The 23,205-nt window shown below is 49.7% G+C and overlaps 1 protein-coding gene and 1 pseudogene across 1 annotated transcript; both read right to left on the reverse strand.

The window, feature by feature from the left end:
- Positions 1-10,999: 10,999 nt before the first annotated feature.
- Positions 11,000-12,834, reverse strand: LOC119385634 (tigger transposable element-derived protein 4-like; annotated as a pseudogene).
- A 189-nt stretch (positions 12,835-13,023) lies between these two features.
- On the reverse strand, positions 13,024-14,576 carry LOC119385635 (tigger transposable element-derived protein 4-like). Its single transcript, XM_049414048.1, has 2 exons — positions 13,559-14,576; positions 13,024-13,268 (listed from the first exon to the last, which is right to left on the reverse strand). Exons 1-2 carry the CDS (start codon positions 14,574-14,576, stop codon positions 13,024-13,026), a joined length of 1,263 nt encoding a protein of 420 aa, XP_049270005.1.
- Between the last annotated feature and the right edge of the window lie 8,629 nt (positions 14,577-23,205).

A 23,205-nucleotide genomic window follows, 5' to 3' on the forward strand; every position in this document is an offset into this window, starting at 1 on the left:
TGATCAGAAATAGCACATCCCGGAATTTTTAAAGCGCATGCTACTGCAACATGGTATGTATATAGGGCTCGCATAAAATCGACTCCCTTAATGCGTGGGATATGCTTTTTTTTTTTTTTTGCTGTGACCATTTCTCACCAACTATGCAGTACTTAAGGGTACGCTCGGCGCAATGCAGCATTAGCAGCATTTTTTTTTTGCAACAAATTTAAAAATACGCTTCATAACATTGCCTTATACCAAGTTTATCAACGGAGTTCCACGCTTCTGTTTTGTGCAGTGCCAAATGATCATGCCAAAAATGCCTTTGGCATGATCAAAAATGATCATGCCAAAATGCCAAACAGTTATTATTTTATTAAATCTTCAATTTCGCTCTCGTGCGTGACACGCTTATAACTCGGATAGCATGCGTAATCTGTTCAACAGATCGAGATATAAACAGCCGAGCAAATAGAAAAGTATGTAGTTTTCAATATCGCTGACCATAGCGAACCGAAAAGGTGAAGTATCCTGTCGCATAAGATCTTTTCCAGCAAAGTTAGTGTAGTTCACTGCAGGAAGGAGTGTTATTCGAGGGGGGCGAATTCGTTCAGGCCAAATATGCAGCCACGTAGAACGGCGCTCTTTGACATTATTTTTCCCACACGGCAAACAAGATTCCCAGAGTAGCTCATCAGTAACGTTCGATTGATGATGAGCTACTCTCTTCTGGCATCTGCATGCAGTGGCGTAGCCAGGGGGTGGCACACCGGGCCCGTGCCCCCCCCCCCGAAATTTTTTTCCCGTGGCATACATAGCACGAAATGACACTCGATCACATCTGCCTGCCAGGCCCCCACTTCAGATCAAGGAGGTGCCCTGCCCCCGAAAAAAAATGTCTGCTTACGCCCCTGTCTGCATGACACGTTTAAAAAGCGACGAAGCACTTCTGGGGGCCGTGGTACTGCTAAATGTCCGGCCATGCTTTGCATTGAACGCGCCTGCACCCAAAGCGCTTGGAAGGGATATGGCGGCGAAAGGTCACGTGATGCGAGTAAGCCAATCGCGTGGGCGGCGGCGCGCGGAAAACAGATGCGATACTCTGAAATTTTTCCAGTGACTCTAACTTTACCACCTCTTTCTTGTCTTCAGTAATGCTACCTTCCAATTTGTCGAGAAGGGATTGTATTGCAAGCGACAGGTGGCGACAACTGCAGCGCTCCTCAGACAGCATGCAAAGGTTGTTCAAAATTCCCAACAAGGAACTTACTTTTTGAACTGAGTCAGGTACAACAGTGCTACCAAGGTTCTTGATTTGTGATCCTTGATAGCAGGCAATGACTTCGAGGTTTTCAAACACTGTCAATGACGCATTCAATCAAGGTTCACGAAAGTCGATGATGTTCAAAAACATCGAGCACTCTTCTTTATGAATCACAGTCCACTTTGGCGACACTGAGACTACTTGCAGGCGAGCCTTTAGTTCTTCGATGGACGAAAAACGGTCTCTTTCCTGTTCCGCTTCGTATGACGCCAGTGATTCTTCAACAGCATGGGCGAGTTGGGAAGCTTCTTTTCGGCTCCTCTTGGCATCAGGTGTTTCTCTCGTGTTGTGGTCTGATACTGAAAGGTAGGACGGGCAGCCGGGAAATATCGTTGGCACAGATCCAGGACGTAACCGCGGTACTGGCAGTGCGACTTCGATAACTCTTCCTGTCCTTGGATCCGTGTACGATGTCGTCCGCTCGATGCATGAAGCGTCGAAATGATCCGCGCACACCTGCACAAACGAACAAACGTTTCATGAACATCTGAGAAGACACTTTTTAAAAGAACTAAGTGCGCTCCCACGGACGACCCCCAGGCGACTATGTGTGAACAAAGAGTCGCCGGCCATCCTTGCTACGAACGTGATTTTGTGGCCGATTCTCATCGACTCTGTGTCAGCGCTTAGTAAGGAACAGCGGCTACACGGTCCCATATTTCATATCACATTGCTTCTACCTGTACAATCAACGAGGATCTGGGACAAGAAGATCACAAATCCTTACCTTAGTGCACGACGTGGGCACGAAATCCTTCCTAGGAATGGCGCGTAGCCACTTGTTGAGAGCGTCGCCGTCTTTAGGGAAGGAAAACACTTGTATCTTCTTTCCCGTCCAGTAGTTTCCGGTACATCCCGGCACAGAACACTTATTAGGCATTGTCGTATCACTAGAACATCACGCACGGAAATGAAATTGCCGCAAAACAACAGCGGCAAATGACAAACGTGACTGAACCGACCCACGCTGCGCTCGCTGCCGCTGCGGCTTCCCCGAGTGTCGGCCGGGCGGAAATGACGTCAGATCGCTGGGCGCAGGCCTGAAAAGCTGTCTAGGAGGTGTTGGCTCTTCTCCGCCAGTCACCTGCGCGATGATGTCATCGTCGGTGATAGTGCCGCAGACCACTGCACTGTTATCTACGTCAACGTAGTCGTCGAAGCTGACATTGTCCAGCGCATCACGCAGTCCGGCAGGGATGACCTCGGCCTCGCATTCTGTGCCTGGGCTTTCGTCGGGTGCGCAAAAGCCACTGTGGCGGAAGCAGTTGGCGACTGTTGTTGCCGTCACCAGATCCCAGGCACGCACCAACATATGCATGGCCGTGAGCAGCTTCACATTGTAGTCTTTCATACCGGCGCACAACACCAAACGCTCGAGCATGTGACGCCTGTAGAAGCACTTCAGGTTCTTAATGACGCCCTGGTCCATTGGTTGCAGGGCCGCTGTTGTGTTCGGCGGCAGAAACGCGAGCTTGATCGCCTTTAGTTCCACATCAACCGCGTGCGCCGAGCAATTGTCCACAATCAGAAGCACCCGTCTGTTGGCCAATTCAAACCTGCGGTCGAGCTTGATTAGCCACTGTTTGAATATCTCCCGCGTCATCCACGCCTTGCTGTTGGCTGTGTATTCCGCCGGCAGTGTACGGATATTTTTGAAGCAACGAGGCTTCAGGGCCTTCCCTATGATGAGGAGGGGAAGTTTTTCCGTCCCGGTCATATTTGCTGCAACCAAGACGGTAACGCGCTCTTTGCTTCTCTTCCCGCCAGCACAGTTGTCACCTTTGTAAGTCAGGGTTTTGCTCGGCAGCAACTTATAAAATAGTGCGGTTTCGTCCGCATTGAAAATATCACGTGGCGAATAGGTGTTAAGGTACCCTTTCAAAGCATTACTTCGCCAATTCGCGCATGTGTCACCATCCACCTCTTTGCCTTCGCCAGACACGGTGCGGAACACGATCTCGTGCCTCTCCCGGAAACGATGGAGCCAGCCCTCTGAAGCTTTGAAATCATCGATGTTCAGGCGAAGCGCGAAGTCCGCTGCCTTCGCCATAACGATCGGGCCGCTCAGCGGGATGTTCTCGCTTCTCATTTCTTTGATCCACATAAGCACCGCGCGCTCCAATTCCGGGTGCTTCGCCAAGCGAAGTCTCTTGCGACTGCTGGTGAAGGCATCAGTCGCGTAAGCCTCCTCAATCGTTCTCTTATTCTTGATGTAAGTTGAGAGAGTGCTTTTAGGGATCCCATGTTTTCTTGCGATCTCTAGTTTGCTTGTCCTGCCAGCATCTACTTCACGAAGGATTTCCACTTTCTCCTTAAGTGTTTTGGCACTGTGTCCTCTGCCATGAGAAGTCATGGCGAACTGCGGTGACGCTAGGCCGGCTAGGCCCAACAGCCGAAGACGACACCACCCACGCTGACCACCACTTCCAAAATCCACGACACGACACGGCACAGAACGACTTCGCAGCTCTGACGAACCCAAGGCCTAGCGACCGAGTGTGCCGGCAGCGGAACGAAGTTGAACGAACAAACGTCTGCAGCACTAACTCGACAGGGAGGCTGCAGGGTACGTCCGACACGGAGCACCACACGATGCGAAGAAAGAGCGCGAATCACGCGGGGACGCCACGCCAGCCACACCACACATCCGGGCACTACGCTGAGCGCTCGCGCCATCTATTGTTACACCAAGAAAGCTTGCAGCGCCAGTACGAAATACCACCACACGGCGGCGCGCAGTTCGAATTATCGTTAGAGAAGCCGATGCGCGCATGAACTAATGAGTTGGTTTACCCATAGACGCCTATGTATCGCGACCGGACCATGACCGTCAGTTCGAATTAACCCGAAAGTTCGAACTAATGAGGTGTGAATTAACGAGCTTTCACTGTATTGGCTTCCTACCGGACAGGAAAATTTTTTTTCCCCTTGAAACATCGAGGGTTTTTCGATTTCCCAATGACCAGCTGCAGGAGCTTTTCCGTGCGGGAAGCGTTGCTCCCTCCGACGACAGTGACTCTTTCCTTGCCGAGTTTTCCTCCGTGGCAAGGTTCTCCAGAACGGGCGAGTATCTTCTCCGGTAGTAGCTTATAAAAAAAGCCCAGTTTCATCGAGGTTGAAGGTGTCATCCGCTGAGTAGTGCCGAAGCACCTCCGCCAACTTTCCACCACGATAATTCGCTACCAGTGTGCTATCCACGGCACCGCACTCACCGCACATTTTTTTGAAAGCGAGGTCGTACCGCTTCTTAAAGTCCCGGAGTCAGCCATCACTGAACTTAACTCTTTCGTTACGGCATAAAATTGACCAATTTATAGTGCTTCCAGAAAAAAAAATTTTTCTCTTGAACAACTAAACGCATTTAACATTACAATACATGAAATTGTAGCTTATTGATGAGGCTTTTTATATAAAAAATAGAAATGCTGCCAGGTTTACAATTATTGAGATTTTATTTGTCAAATAAACAAAATAAATGCAATGTAAGGTATAAACAGACAGAAATAAGCGAATGTACTCGGCTACAAAATTATTTTCGTAATTCTGAAATATAGAAAATGTTGCTGGTTCCCTTTAGCTGTGCTTTCCATAGATACCAATTCTGTACACCACGTTGTGCATTTTTTGGGACCCGTCAATCTAGGAGCGGTGACGGCTGTGCCATTCGGCAAAGCAGTCGCGTGAGGGCAGGAAGCAAAGGGATACGTTGCAAGTGGAGCAGAAGACGTTTGTTCTATTCTGCGCCTTTGTTTTCTCATAGCAAATCTTGCAATTTCTCCTCTTCTTCATTCTTTTCGATTGGTGCCGAACGGGGTCCAAGGGTGAGAAGGGGGGGAAAGGGAGCACGAGCATGTGCGACTTCGTCGTATTCGAAAATCTGCTGAATTAATTCCTCCCTAAATGCAAGTTGGTCGAAGTAAGTGCTTCGAGAAAGTTCGGGCACTGCCGAGTTCTCTTTTCGGTGCTCCTGGAACAGTATACAACTGTTGACGCATGCTATGTCCACATAGCGAAAGAACAGAGTCTTCCACCAGCGCACGCATTTTCTGAGCACGTTCTACGTGGCTGTAGCGGCATCATCATCATCGCTCACGATCATCATCATCGTTTTACCATTCACGCGCCGCGCCTCTCGCGCAGCTCATGCCTAGCGCTCGAGGCGCGAGCAGTGGAGAACGAGCTCACGCTCCTGGAAACTGGACGCCGGCAGCCGCTGCCGCTCTGCTGGTACTATGGCCTTCGAATAAAGTGGCGAGATTTCGGCACGGCCACTTCGGCCGCCTTCACGTCTCCCTCTCGCTACAGTGGCAATTATTTGGTCGGATTTGTCCACGCCCAACATTCCACTGTACTCATGGACAAGGAGTGGTTTTTTATGACTCTCAGTGCCCACTGGGCCCCCCTTTTTTCTCTTCGTTTGGCGGGAACATGCTGATTTGCAGTGTGCATAGTGCTCATGAGGTTTACAGCACGCCGGTCTTTCCACTGCATGTATAGGATGTTGCCATCGCGGATCCATCGGACATCTCCACGCTGTGCCTTCTTTTCCCATGAAGAGTCTTTCAACTCAACTGGGAAACATCGGCGGTCTTTGCGAGTTGTCCCGCATGCAAGAGTCTTGCGTTCGAGGAGGTGTTCGAAAAGTCTTTTTGAAGTATAAATATTGTCCATGAAAATTTTGTATCCTTGGTCCAGGTACACTGTGCAAAGCTTGTTCACCACGTCAAAGGCTAGACCATGTGGTCCTGGTGCCTCACGCTTTCCAGTATATACATAAAATTGCAGGGTGTATCCCGTTCTTGAGTCCGCCAGCACCCAGAGTTTATACCCAAATTTTGTCACCTTGTCTCGAATGTATTGCCTAATTCCTGATTGTGCTTTATATTTAACCATGCGCTCATCAACGGAGAGGTCACGCTGTGGTTGGAACAAGTTTGCAGATTCCTGATTGATGTGGCGCAGTAGCCAGGACACCCTCCAAGTCTTGCCATCCGATGCTGCAGCTGCCATGTCTTCTGGATCCCCTACACTCAGGAAAGACAGCAGCGCGAAGAAACGGTCCCTCGGCATATTTCGTGGGAGAAGGCCGCTGAATATTCCTGATGCTCTCCAGTACAAGTGCAGTCGTGGCACTTCGACAACTCCCATGTAGATAATGATGCCAATCAATCTCAGCATCTCCAGTGGGGCAACTTCTTCCCAGGAGCCGTCACGTCGAGAGTACGTCTGTCGTTCCGGAATGTGCATCCACGCATATTTATTTGTGTTGTCACACAAAGTCTTTACTACTTCTGTAGTGAAGAACAAGAGAAAAAAATCCAGCGCTCTCGAGAATCGACGCGCGTCACTCCGCAGCGCTGCTCCGACATAGGCACCGGGTTGTCTCGTGGGTGCAAACTTGATCCAGCGCGGTGTATTCGGCAAAATATCCTGGCCGTAGGTTGTTGAGACCCTAAACACAAAAATAAAACCGCACTCGTCAAATGTGAAGCGGGTTTTTGCATCAATACAGCGCGAAGTCGGAAACGAAACTTACCTGCGAGCACCTGTTGACATCCGAGGCACTTGAGCAGGAACATCTTCATCAGAGCTGAAATCTGACGATCCCACATCGTTACTGGATCCATCACTACTGCTTGGATCATCAAAATCAGCAGTGGAAGCGGCCGAAGTGCTTGCAACAGGAGTCGGCTGCCGCGGCGCGCGACGCGGACGGGACGCCATTCTCGCCAAGCACGCGCGACTTTCGGTTTAAAGTTCCACTTTCAACGGCGCGTCCGCACGCAAAAAAAAACAACAAAAAACGGAACTGAAAGAGTAGTTCTCACTAAGCATGCCAGATAGCGTTAGTTGTCTGTAGCGCGCCGGTTTTAAATTTTGCGGGAGATTCAAAGTTATTGGAACTCCGTGTCCGATGGCCTATGGCGCCATAATGAAAGAGTTAAATCCATCAATGCCAAGGCAAAGTGCCAATGTCTCGGCCTTTTGCTTCAAGAGGTGGCCGGAAACGGGAACCCGTTGAGCGACGTTAGCGTTAAGCCAGATGCTCAATGCTTCTTCCAACTGCGGATGAAAACCTTGGTGCACTTTCTTTTGTTCACTTCTGGATGATGTCTCCGTCGCGCTCAAAATCTTGTTCTTATTCTTCATGTAGTCAGATATGGCTTGCTTCGAAACGAACTCTCGAGCAACTTCGACTTGCGGACGACCACTGAGCACTTGCTGAATGATGGCGGCTTTCTTTGCCATGGTTAGCGTTGCATATCTGCTGCGTTTCATCGTCGTCGGCGCGGCCTGCGGCGCTGGCTGTGAGGGCACCGTTGGTGCCATTTAACTCAGATCTTGTGAGACAGCAGGGCGTAAAATAAAGCAAGTCTCAAAATAAAAATAAATGCGTGCAGAATTTAGCAAAATGCTGTACCGCAGACACATTCAAAGAATTGCGGCGATAGCAGCGCAGCGCAGGGATACAGGCATACAGGAACCGTAATGTAGGATGTTCTCGATGTCGATACGATCCCCCACAGTTGAGCAGTGCCTCCAAGATTGGCATTTTCACTCACAGTACAAATTTCTGAGGCATAAAGTCGTGATTGAAATAAAGCCTCATAGATCCCCAATTAGCTTTTGTATTGATCTCTGAGGCCATACTTTGCATGGTATGGGTGCCGGAGGAGATAATGGCTGCTGATTCGGCATGCGCAACAGTGTCGGACAGGGTCCGAATTATCGAATGTAGATCTGGCAGCTGTCCGAAATATCGGTCAGCTTTACACATTACTTCTATGGGACCATTGGCGGCGGCGCATGACGGTCCGAATGACTGAACATGTCCAAATTATCGGTGTCCGATTTATCAGTCGGCGACTGTACGTCCGTGCATGACCAACGTCACCAGCGTGCTCTCAGACTGGCTTGGCTGGAGGCTTGGCTTGGCCGGAAGCCACCAATGTTGCCAGCTGCCATTTAAAATTACCGTGGCCTTAGCTCGCAGAGAGCGGCATGGTGAAGTCTGTTATCAGCCCGTGTCAACATGGCAAAAGTCCGCTTTATGCGCCCAATTTCGACAAAAAGTGCCGCTAATTTCGTCCACTGTAGCCAATAGTTCGTTGTATCGCGGTCCGTTAAAACCGAACTTCGCTCCATTAATTTAATACACAGACCAAACTTAATTAGGCTGAATAATGGTCCGTTGTATCCGAAAGTCCGTTGTATGCGGGTCCGTTATAACAAGTGTAGAATGTACTACAACAGTGAATAAGTCGCCAAGCTATTCAGAACAGTCGGAGCTTGGCAGAACAAATGGTCGGAACACGCGGCCAACCCGTCATCTAGCCCCTTCAGAAGCGAAACCTCAGAGAAGCTTAAAGGATCTAAAGCCATAAACTTGTAGTCAAACACTGCCCCCTCGCAGTTTGCAAGGCAGTCCGCTGACTTACATTTTGCTAGAATGTCGCTGGGGCACGTTCTAGTACCTCCTGCATTTATATGAATTAAGGAGATACACACGAGTTACAGGATGGACATACTGAATGACGCGTAATGTGCACATTCTACTCGTGGGTCTAAAACCAAGAAAAATACAGAAAATGTTGCCTCCCATTCATTGGGAAGACACTGAGCTTAGGATGCATAACTCAGTGCAGACCTAAGCCGAAAATCGCCAAAAATTCACCATGTCACCATTCATAATTTTAGGTCGCCAATTTGGCGAAAACTAGCCACCATTGGCAAACCTGGCAGCAACAATGTCGCCGTCGGAAAAGTCCAGAGATGTAACCATGTTGCTGTTGACATTTCAGAAGGTGCCGAAGTTCACCTTCTTCGTTGCTTCACCTTGCTGCTCCTCAACAAGTGTGAGCCTCCTTGTTGAGCACCTCAACTAGGAGGCTCACAACAAGGAGAACAGCAAGGACACCTTAGGGAGGCTCACGCACTCCTCGGTGTCCTTGCTGTCCTCGTCACCTTCAAGCATCCTGAATTGCGCTCATGCGAAACAATTTTGTATTGTCACAGGCTGGGCCTGCATCCATGAGTGCGCAAACAGGTGCATAACACCCAAGAGTTCTGTTGTGTACGTTTTGTCGCTATCCATGGCGAGCAACATCCTTCGCAACAAATTTTTGTGATAAGTTTGCTTGACAGAGCGGATGATACCCTGATCGATGTTCTAGGCGAGCGCTGTCGTGTTGGGCAGCAGGAACAGCAGCTTAATGGCCCGACAGGTTATCTAAGTTGACATGCTCTGATGCATTGTCGAGTACGCTCAGTACGTTTCTTTTCTTGGCAGCAAAGTGGCGGTCCAGCTGGCGCACATACTCCTCAAACAACTGAGTTGTCATCCAGGCCTTTTTGTTGTGTTTGTAAACAACACCAGATTGCAGCCAGCCGCCTTTAAAGCGCCGCATGTTTCCATATCTGCCGATCACCATCAGTGGCCGCTTCTAACTACCGGTCAAGTTCAGACCAAACGCAACCGATATCCGATTTTTTGCATGTTTCTCGCCGGTGCACTTTGCATTCTTAAATGCCAATGACCTGTTTCGGAAGCAGGCAGTAGAGAAGTGCTGACTCATCAAAATTGAAAATGTCGGCGGCATTGTAGGCTGCCAAGGCTTCCTGCAAATCATTGTTCTGCCTCTCATCAGTGCCTTCCTTGTCTGCTGCAGCAGTCTCGCTGCAAACAGCTTTCCCCACTATGGCGTAGCGGGCTTTAAATCGCGACAACCAGCTGTTGCTGCAGGCAAAGCCGGTGCACTTCAGCTGAGCTGCGAAAGCTTGTGCTTTCTCAGCCAGAAAGGGTCCACTAACCGGTAAGTTCATGCTCCGCGCCTTCTTAAAACAAAGAAGCAGGGCCTTTTCCATTTCGGGAAAAGGCCCTGCTCTGATGTGGCACCTCTTCGAACTGCTGCCTGTGCTGCCCCTCAACTTTTGCACAAGCATTCCATACTCCGCACAGAGTCGTCAGAGGCAAGTCCTTTTCGCGGGCTACCGCAGATTTCTTTGCTCCATTTTCAATGGTGCAAATGATTTTTACTTTTTCCTTCTCGCTCAAGACGGGATACTTCGGCATAATACAGTCTTCATGTGTGAATTCAATCGCACCCCACGTGCATGAAACAAGAAGAAAAAATAAGCATGACATGCCACACAAAAAGAACATTGTACGCAAAACCACCACACTACTGCGATCAGTACTGGTGGAAACTGGAGAATGAAAGAAAAAAAAAAGAAGCATGCTCAGATGTGCTTTCGATCTGTTATATAGTCGCTGACCGATTTTTCGGACCCTCAAGGGGCCGAAAAAGCGTCCGGAAAATCAGGCATTCCGAAAAAAACAAATTCACGCAAAAAAAGTCGCTTTATTTACCGAGTGGCTTGAAAAACCAATCAATATGTTTCTGCTGGGCGCTCCGCTGCCATACCAATACAGCATAGACTGCTTATAACGTACAGTGCAGTCCACTTATAACGATATAGCGAAAAACGAAAAATATGATTATGACCGGTGATCACTATATCTGGACTGCCGTTAAAAAAAAACAAAAGAAAAAAAAAACGCGCCGAACGTACCTTTGTAGCTCCGATCCCGAATTTACCACTTGCACTAAAGAATAGATGTTATAGAAAGCAGGATGTCAAAAACAAAGCTTTATTTTAAGCTCCAACGAGAGTGTCAAGCTTTAGGCTCACCTAAATAGTTGATATTTTCGCCTGCTTTCGCAGCAGTCACAGCTTCACGACTGCGGCGCACATGGCTTCCAGCTGCTGTGAGAACACTTCCGACAGTCCTTTAGAGTGCATAAAGTCAACCAACGAGTCGATCGATGACAGTGCACTTTTTGTGGACATGGAGGTCGGGGCCAAAGTGCCACTGCCAGCCTCGTTGTCACTGTTGCTACTGCCGTCGCTCAACGCTGTCGTCTGCCACGGCAACACATTCCCGACGATTGCCTCGTCTGTGACTTCTTCGCAGGATGATGCAGCACAATCTGCCGTCAAAAACTCGTTCGACACAGCACCTGTGTCGCAACCAGCGAAGTGCGCCCAGAGCTTGGCCAGGTTTGCGGCTTAGCTGTGTTGGCTGCGCTATCAGCAGGCGAGGAATTTTCATCATGGCGCACGAAGCCCACCTTCTTGAAACAGTTGCTGATCGTGGACTGTTTCACCTTGTACCAAGCCCCATACACGAAGCACACGGCCTTCAGAAGGCTGATCTTCAACTCTGCGTTGGCCGACATGCCAGGAGCTGAGCGGTCAATGACCAATATCAGGCACTGCAGCATGCGCAGCCAATACAAAGCTTCAACGTTAGCTATGATACCAGCATCCAGCGGCTGCAGACTTGGCGTCGTATTCGGAGGTAGAAACATCAGTTCGATAGATGTTAGCTTGGGGCTGATGGCGTGTGTGCTACAGTTGTCAAGTAGCAACACCACTTTTCTGCCTTGACCTTCTATTATCTCGCCCACCTCGACCAGCCATTCCTTGAACAGTTGACGGGTCATCCACGCCTTCTTGTTGGTGCGATAGCGGACCGCAATATGCTGGTTTTTAAAGCATGTCTGTTTTTTTGATAACCTGATCACGAAGGGCTTGAGGCGGTGGCTCCCGCCCAAGTTTGTGCACAGCAACACTGTCATCCTCAGCTTAGAATGCTTCCCGCTGGGGCATGGTTCGCCTTTTAGTGCGTGTGTTTTTGATGGCATCATTTGAAAAAAAAAATAGCGGTCTCATTGCAGTTGTACACGTCCTTGTCCGCATAGCCCTCCAGGACGCCAGGCAGCTTTTCCAGTGGCCACTCCTGTTTTGCCTGGGAATCCAACGACGCCGCTTTTCCTACCATGTTTTTATAAACAATGCCGTGTCGATCTTTAAAACGCTGTATCCAGCCTGCTCCAGGCTCAAAATCTGGCCGTCCGAGAAGAAAGCCGAAATTTTTAGCCTTTGCAGCAAGTATTGGCCCACTAATGGGCATGTTATGGGTACAAGTGGTCAGAAACCAATGGCACAGCGGCTTTTCGATGTCGGTGTACAGAGGCTCCCTAACCCTTTTCCGCTGGTTGGCGTGGCCACTCGTTCCGGCCTTGGCAATCGCTGTGCTCCCAGTTTTCAAAATGGTGGATATTGTCGACTAGGCAAGCTCGTACTTCTTCAAGAGGGCGCTCACCTTGAAGCTGTGCCGAGAATCCTGCAATATTTGCAACTTTTTGTCAAGTGACACAGCTTTGCGCTTGACTGGTGCCATCTTCAAGGATGTCCGCTGATTTCATGAGGGGCTACTTGCTTCGGCCGCCTCTCGCATAAAGAGACTGAGTGAAGGACGGGCGGCACAGTCGCGACAACTTGCTTTTCGCCTTTTTTTTTTTCTTTTTTCTCCCTCTCCTTTTAGTGCGATTGTGGGCCACGTGCAAGTGCCGAGGCACGCCAATGTGAAGCGGCTAGCACCATCTTGTGGCACGCTGCGCAAGCTCGCGATAGCACTCGGCGCGTGGGCTGCGCGGGCGGGACACGCAGCGCGGAAATGGCGGCAGATACAAACTCGCGTTGGTAAATGTTTCGCCCCGTCTTGCCATCATTCGTTTCAGGGGAACTTGGAAACGCAAATGTGACGATTATTACAGTCGCCGACCGTTTTTTTGGACTCGACGGGAACCGCCGAAAAGTCCGAATAATCGGGAATCCGAAAAAACAGATTCACTCGAAAAAAAGCACTTTCATTGGCCCGATTGCCCGAAAAAACTGGCTATGCGCGTCTGCACACACGCACGCTTACGCGCGACCACGTCGGCCTGTACCTCTGCAAGTGTCTGGCCGTCGCTGTAGACAGACAACAGCATCGATATGGCCTGCGCTAAGTCCGCATTTGATGGTTGTGGTGCGGGCGGCGCGTCATCGTCGGAGTCACTGTCCGCCAGCGCCGGCTTGCAGACCTGACAGACGATCTCGTCATCGTCCAACTCTGCGCAAGGCAAAACGGCACTGTCGAAGTTCGCGAACTCTTCAAACGTACCCGCCCCCACATCGACCCCGCTAGCACGGAGGTCGTCCAAAATGTCCGCTGCTGCGGTAGGCGGACTCTCAACCGCAGGGTTCTGGCACTGTCCTCAATCCCAGTCATAAATCCTGCGTGGCGGAAGCAGTTGTGGATCGTTTCCTGAGTCACTGACTTCCAGGCATCGGACAACATGCTGATGGCCGTCAGAACATCTACGACGTAGTTTTTGTTACTGTCGACGCATAACAGCATACGATTCAGGAGGCGCGACCGGTAATGAACTTTCAAGTTTTTGATCACGCCCTGGTCCATGGGCTGCAACACGCTTGTCGTGTTAGGCGGCAAAAACTCCACTGTCATAGCCTTCAAGTTGTCGATATGCCCATGGGCACCGCAGTTGTCGACGAACATCAGCACCTTGCGATTTTGCTGTTTGTACCGGCGGTCGAGCTTGCGAAGGTACTGTTCGAAGAGGTTTTGCGTAATCCACGCCTTCGAATTTGCTTCATGCCACACAGGGAGTGATTTGACGCCTTTAAAACATCTCGGATTCTTTGATTTCCCTATCACAAGGAGCGGAAGTTTCTCCGTCCCCGTCATGTTGCCTCCTACAACAACTGTCAGTCGCTCCTTGCTATGCTTCCCCCCATGACAGGGTTCGCCAGACAAAGCTAACGTCTTGTCGGGCAGCATCTTATAGAAAAGTCCAGTCTCGTCACAATTAAAGACGTTTTCTGGTGGATACTGGCGCAGCAGTGCGCATAGCTTGTCGGCGCGGTAGTTGGTCACGAGCGTTTGGTCGACGGAACCACTCTCGCCACACATTCGCTTGAAGGCCAGGTCATACCTTTTCTTAAAGTTGCGCAACCAGCCGTCACTGAACTTGCAGCCGGTAATACCCATGCGCAGGGCGAGCGTCTCTGCTTTCTGTCTCAGCAGATCGCCAGACACGGGTATTTTCCTAGCCACCGTGGCACTCAACCACATGCTCAGCGCCTCTTCAAGCTGCGGGTGGCTGCCGTCCCGGAAATTTTTCTGCATACCCGCAGATGCTTTCTCAGCTGCCTCCAGGATCTTAGCCTTCTGCTTGAGGTAGTCCGAGACGGTTTGCTTGGAAACGGAAAATTCCCGAGCAACTTCAGACTGAGGTCGGCCGCCTTCTACCTGGCGAATTATCTCCGCTTTCTTCGCCATCGTGAGCGTCTTGTAGCTCCCACGTTGGCCGCGTTTCTTCACTCCCGACGGTGCAGCAACGGGCGGCATCGGAGCCATTTCAGCACGCCACGGAACACACAAGAGACGAGAACACAGAGAACAAGACGAACCAGGCCTAGCCGCAGAAGCAACTGACTGACACCACTGACATGCTGACACACGCCAAACGCCACAGCGAACAGACTCCGTAGGTGGCTTGGCTTGGCCGCTCGACTGGCTAAAACAAAAAAAAAAACGTGTCGCCAAACATAGCCTTCGAGATCGGCAATGGCTATTTCTGCGTGCATTTTGACAATGGCCCGACGTCCAGCCATAGCTAGTGCAGCATATCAATGCTGGCAACCTAGCAAACGTATTGTCAACGTCGCTGTCAGCGTGTCTTGGCGTACGGCGACGCATCCGGTCAGTCAAACTGAGTCCGAATAATCAAACGGCGCACAGCGGGGCGTCCGAATTTTCGGTCGTGAGTTTACATTAGGTTCAATGGGGCGAGTGGCGGTGCCACGAAGATGTGCGAATAAACGGGCATGTCCGAATTTTCGGCGTCTGAATAAACGGTCGGCGACTGTATACACAGAAAATGCCGCCCAGACGGCAAATTTTGATCGTTATATCCGATATGCGGCCAATAACATATCGTTACATAAGTTGACACACTTAACTCGACCCATTGTTATAACCGATAAATCGTTATATGTGGTATCGTTTTAAGTAGACTGCACTGTAGGTCGCAGGAGCCGGGAAAGTCCTCATTATAAGCGGTACCGCACTATAACGAAAACGTCACTTTAGAAGCTTGTTTATATGCTGGTACTATTGTAAACTCACCTTCAATAAGCCTTTGACAAAGCAACACGCAATAAGGCATTAGAATGCACACCAAACAAACAAAAATTTATTTTTCAGTGGAAAAATGCTGTTATCTTTGTCGGGCACCGAGCCTTCACAGCATTGTGCACCATTTAGTCTTCAACGGCGATGATATACTGGAGAGCTTTCTCGCTCAAGTTCTGTGCACAAAACACCTTAAGTTTACTGACATAATCCAGAGCATCCCTGGATGAAAGTTCTGGTGTGCGGTCCTCCTCATTGGTATCGTCGTCCGATACCTCGTCACCACGATCCTGCACAGCTGCCTTGATTGCCTCGTCCGTGTCTGCTTGTTCACAGACAATGTCGTCGCAGTCGTCGTTCACAAAGCCTTCGGAGGTGTCGTCCTGATCAACAATGTTATTTCTCATTAGGTCCGACCACACATCATCCACGTCGATGGCTTCGTCGTCATCGTTGCTCGTTGTATCCTGATTGCAGGCTGCGGTGTTGCGAACGAACCCAGCCTTAGTGAAGCACTTGGCGATGGTCGATGGTTTTGTCTGCCACCAAGATGCCGTGACCATTTCAATGGCGTTACGCAGATGAACCTTCATTGGTTCATCTCACTGAATGTTTATCAGCAGCCTTTCGCATATGAGCCTTTTATAATGTGCCTTCACTGCTGCAATCACGCCTTGGTCCATTGGCTGGCTCTTGGCAGTCGTATTTGCGGGCAAGAAGTTGAGGCTCACCACGTCAAGCGCCTCTTGTCGCTGCCATCCATATTGGCTCAGAAGAGAACAGTAAAATGCTCCTTTGAAGCCTTTCTGCCGGAGCAGTGCTTGTGGGGCAGTGTGAAAGTTCGGTTTGGAAGGAGATTATAAAATACACCAGCCTTGTCCGCATTGTAAATGTCCCTCTCGGCGTACTTAGACAGCATGGTTTCAACGTTTACATTGAGCCACGCCTGAACAGCCGAGTCATAGACTTCTGCACTCTCCCTGGAGATAACACGATAGCTGATTCCATGTCGGTCCTTAAAGCACTGTATCTACCTGTTTAACGGGTTGAAGCCATCAATTCCCAGTAAGGTGGCAAATGACCTGGCTTTCGCTTGCAGTATCGAACCGCTCACAAGTACATTTTGGGCTCGCACCTCGCAAAACTACTTGTACAAAGCGGCGTCCACGTCTTCATATTTTGATACACGAATTCGCTTTCTTGCGAGAGATCCAGCATCCCCTTGAAGCTGCTGTTGCACCTTCTCTCTGTTTTTCCAAATAGCCGACATTTTTGTGGCAGCAATGCCGTACTTCTGAGCAACGGAAACCTCCTTCATTCCACTTTCAACATCTATTCCGATGCTCTGCTTTGTCTCTAGAGATAAAGCTTACCACTTTCGTGGGTTGGAAGGACCAGGTGGCGTCGCAGCTCAGTGCAGCGCGACGCAAGAAACCAGAAGATCGATAACGTAACATGTGTACCGGCCGCGCACAAGGCACAATGCACACCAACACACGTTTTCCGGTGGCTAGGCCTACGACGTTGGCGACACTCTTCAAGGCAAGTACGCACATGCCACAGACCAGAGAGCGAGAGAGTGAAAGATTGGAATGTGTCGGGGCAAGTCTGCCAACCGGCCACCCCCCCCCCCCCCCCCCCCCCGAATGAATGAGCCTTCCTGATGACTTCTCTCCCGCACAGGCCGCCCGGTCGGCTCAGCAGCGCCGCTGCACAAAGGAGGGTAAAAAAGAAAAGAAAAGGAAAGGGAGAGAAAAGAGAGGCTTTCGGGTAGCAACTTATAAAATAGCCCGGTTTCATCGCAGTTAAATGTATCTTCGGGCACGAACTGCTGGAGCAAGGACTGTAGCTGACCACAGCGATAACTTTCAACAGCCGACTGGTCGACCACTGCACTCTCGCCACACATTTTCCTAAAGCTCAAGTCATTTCTTTTCTCTAAATTTCGGACCCAGCCATTGCTAAATTTGCAGCCCTCAATGTTCATCTGAAGCGCCTGGGTTTCTGCCTTTTTCTTTAGAACATCACTGGACACCGACACCTGTCTGGCAATCATGGCTTTCAGCCTTATGAGGATAGCTTCCTCAAGTTTTGGGTGGGCACCTTGGCTGACATTCTTCAGTCGCGATCCAGTTGACTCCTCGGCAGCTGCTAGAATCCTCACCTTGTCTTTTAGGTAGTCTGATATCGTCTGCTTCGAGATTTCAAACTGCTTTGCGACGTCCGCTTGCGACTGGCCACTTTGCACTTGCCTGATAATGGCGGGCTTGTTTTCCATTGTCAATCTGCTGTAATTTCCTCGCTTTGAAGTTTTTGTCGAGGAGGTGTGTGGGGATGGCGGTGTCGGTGCTATCGGTCACAAGTGGCAATAAAACCACGATCGGTTGTTGAAGCAGCGATGCAAACAGCTGAACAAGCGACACCATAGGCGACTGACAACTGACTGCCTCGGGGGACTGTCGTAACTAGGGACAAAGTGGCACCGACAGTCAATCGGCATGAGGCCATATGCTGTATGCTGTTGAGGCTATATGCTAGGTCAGCTGACCATACACATGTAACGCGGGTTTGAGGCTACAGAAAAACAAAATGGCAGCGTTGTTGCGTGTGTTTTCAGCGGGTTTCGGTAGCTTTTGACTTGCGATCGAAAGAAAAAGTCCGGAAAATCAAACGATAAGTGTTTGAAACGTCCGAAATTTTGGTCGGTGTTATACGTTGACTCTATGGAGCGCGTGATGGTGCTATGGCAGAGTCTGAAAAATTGGTCGGAGACTCTTGGATTGGATTCAAAAGTTACAGTGAATTCTCACCACTTACCGGCAGCTCCTGCGGGTTACTGGAAACCAATCTCGGAGGCCATGCTTTTGCACACTGCAATCGGCAACAGCCATAGACCGCTTTGTGGTGTTGCCGTTTGGTTTTACTTATGTTATTCGTTGCCTTTACCGCCGACTCCCGGTGCGCACGGTCCTCACTATATACTTTTTAGTCGTACGCGCCAAACACCACCGCGGGTTCGAGCACTGCGAGCTGCATGCAGGGCGCCGCGTCCTCGTTCGTCTCGCGCCATGTTCTCTTCGCACTGCTGCGAGCGAGAACTCGGCCCGTCACCGCGAAGTGACGGCGAGCTGTTGCGTGCAGCGAGGGAGACCCTAGGCAACACTCTCCAAATTAGGGATTTATTACTGGGATTTTAGTACAAAGAGATGAACTGTTTTACACCAGAACCAATTGTAAATGACATAATTACACGACACCAATTAGCTAATACAAGTTACAAACTACATCGATTAGTGGCTGCGAATGGCGCACCTATAAAACAAACAAAGAAACAGGTTCGAAGAGCCCACCTACCCTTCGGCCAGCGCTCCCGCGATCGCGCACCCCAGAGCAGACGAAACAGAACAGACATGGAACACTTGAGAGAAACGTACGGTGCACGATTGCGAGGCGCTGCGTCGGGACTTCGAGAGCGCGGAGGGGTGCGAGCGCCCGCCGAGGCCGGGGCCCCGACGCGACGACGTAACCACCGGCCGGCGACGAAGAACAAAAGATCGCCGCCGGCCGGAGAGGCCAGAACGTATATGCACCGCACCCTCCGATGTCCCCAAGAGGTCTCCCCGAACCTCGTCGCGCGCCCCCGCTTCTAGGCGAGCGCGAGCAAGGTTCGAATCCCGCCAAAATTAGGCCAATGGGACGCCGTGTTAGACTTTTGAGGGGCGGGGCGGCAGCGAAGTGACGGCGATTTATGACCAGCTGCCACCCGTCCGGTCGGGATGAGAGTGATGTGAGAACTCTTCAAGGGAAGTGTCGAGCAACTGGGGCGCACGCCTGAGTTCCCACAGCTTGTATCAGCTGAGCTTGCGTCGGCTGCGCTGTTGCAGGTGAGTCGTCGTCGTCACTCTTGGACTCCGCAAGCACTTGGCAAATGATTTATTCATCCGTGAGGCCAGCGCACAGTTCTATCTTGCTGTTCACTTCCACAAACTCGGAAAACGAGACATTCGAGGGAATCTCGACGCTCCTAATGTGAAGGTCGTCAATAAGCTGCTCACTTCCAGACACCTGATCGACGATGCTGTCTCCTCGTCCAAGGTGGCCGACTCGCCATTCAACACAGATGCCGTGTGGCGGAAGCAGTTGCGCAGCGTTGTTGATGCCATCGACTTCCACGCATTGGCGAACATGCTAAGTGCTCCAAGCAAATCGACCGAGTAGGTTTTTCCACTGTTAAGGCACACCACCGCATACAAAAGCAAGCGTGACCAATAGTTCACTCTGAGAGTGCGTATAACACCCTGATCCATTGGTTGTAGGACACTTGTCGTGTTTGTTGCAAGAACTCGATGTGCACAGACTTCAAGTTGTTAATTTGCCCGTGTGCGGCGCACTTGTCGACGAAGAACAAAATTTTGCGGCCTTCTAGATCGAATTTGCGATCTAGTTTTCTGACATAGTTTTCATAAAGCTGCTGTGTTACCCAGGCCTTATTGTTGGACTCTTACAAAACGGGCAGGGACTTTACGCCTTTGAAGCGCCTTGGAGCTTTCGACTTGCCGATGACGAGCATCGGCAGTTTTTTTGTGCCCGACATATTGCTTCCGACCAATACAGTAACTCGCTCCTTACTGTGTTTGCCACCATGAAAAGGGTCGCCAGCAAAGGCAAGAGCCTTTTCTGGCGTAAGTTTTAAAAAAAATTTTGGAAACGCTGCTGATAGGTCGTTTCAAACGCCATGCTGCATGACAGTATTGAGTAATAAATCAAAAGGATCAATACAATTGACTGAGAAGAAAAAGAAGCCGGCTTTCGCTTTCGAGTCTTCTTCGGGGAATGCATCAGAAGGGATCTTGCAACTTTTTAACTTCGAGGCACTGTTGTACGCCGTGGCGGTTCCCTGCCGCTTTGCTGACTTAAAGTGCAAAATTTTATTATCATTTCTGGCAGGAGCCCTGCATATTGATGGCCACGTAATTGTGTTTAGAATGTTTTTTGATAATATACAGTTTCATTGATCCAGTATTCTGTTTATATGACGGAGTCAAAAAATTAGTAGGTTATTCCACAACATCTAACTCCATGACATCCTTATTTTTGCATAATCGACTGAAATAACGAGTGCTCCGGTGAATATTTTCTCCGTGTGATTTGCAATGAATCGAGATGTTTGTCTACTTCTTCATAAGAGCTCCATAATAATTAGTCAGGTGTCTAAATGTAGATGCAGCTGGCTTCTCCAATATAATTCAGAATGTGAAATTAGCCACTACAGGGTACTCCCAGATGCTAAATTACCTGCTCCAAAGTGCTTCAATATGGAACTCTGCGCTGCTCCAAAGTGCGCCAAAATGAAAATTTTTCTGCTCCAGAAATTGCTTCAAATCCGTGCCAGCAGGGTAGCATCACTGTGGTTGGCAGCTCTCTGCTTAGTTGAGTTAACGGAAACGTGAGAAAAGAAGAAAACTCCAAGCAAGATTTATTTTAAAATACCTGACGTTTCGAAGCCAACTGGCTTCTTCTTCAAGGGTGAGAAGGCCCGAGATGTACAGCGCCTTCTTGCCGTGCGTGCGAGGTTTGCCGAAACTTGTCGTAAGCCTTGGCAGTAGAGGGAGGGCAGTGTCCCTGTGGCACGGTTGATGTTTCCTGCTGTCTGTTGTACGTGCCAAGATTCCAGGAGGAGCCACTGGCGAAGGATGCTTTCTTTTTCCAAGACCGCTGCATTATCAGGAGTAATGTGGTGGTCAAACTGCTCGCAGTACTCTGCTGCTGCGCTCTGCTCACCGTTAAATTGACGGAGGTTGTACCTGTGCTGCCGAATTGTTTTGTGAAAGTCCTTAGTTTCCCTAATGTACTAGGCAGGGCAGTCGGTGCACATAATCTTGTATACAACACCCTGCGCTTTTTCTGCAGGTGCCCGGTTTTTGGGCCGAGGGATGAAGCTGTCGATCGTGGTGGACGGCTTGTGGGTCACGTCAGCCCCTGCCTTTCTTAGTATACGGACTATTGCCTCGCTGGCACCTGTGATGTAGGGAAGTGACACAAGGTGTCGTTATGCCGCTGCGGATGTCCTGTTTCCCCTTTCTTTTCTCCTGCGGAGGGCTCTGTGGATAAATGCCTTTGTGTAGCCGTTAGTAGTGAGGTCGCAGATTACTTTCTCCCTTCCGCTGGCGTCGTGATGAGCAGATTCTTTTGGCCATGTTGACAAGGCTTCGAACCACGGAGAGCTTGTGGCAGGTGGGGGGTGGTTGGAGTTGAAGTGCAGATAGCGTCCCGTGTGGGTTGGCTTTCTGAAAATGCTGAAAGAAAGGTTCTGCCATTGCCTTCCGACTGGGACATTCAGGAACGGGAGACATGAACAATTCTCCATTCCTGCTGTGAACTGTGTGTGTGGTTCTATGGAGTTCAAGCGGGCGAGCAGGTTGTCAACCTCGTCAGACTTCACTACACAGAAACAATCATCCACGTAGTGCACAAACAACTTTGGCTTGGGGTCAAACGTGGAAAGCGCTCGCTTTTCGGTGTCTTTCATCACGAGTGCTGCCGCTGTGGCCGTGATTGCGGCCCCCACAGCGATCCCACTGGTCCGTATGTAGAACTGATTGTTGAATGAGAAGTAAGTGGTTGAAATTTTATAGAACTCTAGGTACAAGAAGGTGAATGTAGCTGATAGTTCTTCAGAAGGCAAAAAAAACTACAGGAACTTTTGACACAGCATTCACAAAGTTTATTTGGCAACAATTAGTCACTGTGCGCTAAAAAATACATCAATCTTTCTGTAAGCCCTTGCAACCACATCTTTGGGATAGTTTTTTCCATGGCACTTAAGCTTTGGACAAGCATTTCAGATCCCGGTTCCTTCTGAAAAAGATTTCTGAGGTACTACGCAGCTGATTCTGCTCCTTGAAGTGTGGCAGCGTCTATGATAGCTACCTCTTCATATTCCTCTTTTGGCTCGTCCCCCTCTTAATTGCACACATCTGCAGCAGTGCTTTCTATTGTGTTCTCAGGGTAAGTTGGAACATTGCTTTCAGTGTGCACATACTTATCAAAGTCTAGCGGAATTTTCCTTAGAGCACACTGCTCTATTACCTCCTGCCTCTCAAGGGCATCTTCACCATCGCATTCAGGCAACTCTGCATTTTTGAAGCAATTTGCTATAGTATTGGCAGTCAGCTGCCTCCAGGCATCGGCATTAAGGTGAATAGCGCCAAGAATGTCCACCTTGTACTCCTTATTCTGGCTCATGCATGCCAGCATCCTCTGCAGGAGAGCCTTGTGGGAGCTGTCTTTGAGGCCGTGAATAACTTCCTGATCCATGGGCTGCAACAGTGCAGTGGTGTTGGCCAGGAGGAGTTCCAACCGAATCGACTTCAGTCTTGTTACAGTTCCATGTCCAGGGCAGTTGTCAACAAGGAAAAGTATGCTCCTCTTCTGCCTCGAAAATCGCGCATCCTCGGAGTGCAGCCATTTGCTGAAGAGGGCCCGAGTCGTCCACTCTGTTTAGTTAGACTCGTGACAGCTGCGGTAGTTATGCCCTTAAAACAGTGAGAATTTTTGTATTTCCCAATTACAAGCAGCTTCAACTTGTCGCTGCCCGACATGTTTGCTCCTACAAGAATGGTTAGTGTGTGTTTGCTAAGTTTGCCACCTGTGCATTGTTCACCTTTGAAGGTGATTGATTTCAGTGGCAGGAGCTTGAAGAAAGTGCCATTTCATCTACCATCAGTAAATATCCAGGTTCTTTTTATGGTAGAAACAACACTCCCTTCTCGGCGCCCTAGAATTTCCACCCGAGAGGATATACATTCACCGACCGGTTTTTCGGACGTGGCGGGGACTGAGAATTAGTCCG

This window comes from Rhipicephalus sanguineus, chromosome 3, assembly GCF_013339695.2.
Source record: "Rhipicephalus sanguineus isolate Rsan-2018 chromosome 3, BIME_Rsan_1.4, whole genome shotgun sequence".
Classification (NCBI taxonomy): domain Eukaryota; kingdom Metazoa; phylum Arthropoda; class Arachnida; order Ixodida; family Ixodidae; genus Rhipicephalus; species Rhipicephalus sanguineus.

Bases quoted from the DNA above. Each gene is read 5' to 3' on its own strand.
- LOC119385635 (XM_049414048.1), bottom strand. From the start codon at position 14,576: ATGGCTCCGATGCCGCCCGTTGCTGCACCGTCGGGAGTGAAGAAACGC. The intron at 13,269-13,558 runs GTATGCTGTTAT...TGCCTTGCGCAG, and splicing joins CCGGTCGCGCCTCCTGAATC to AGTTGGACGATGACGAGATC.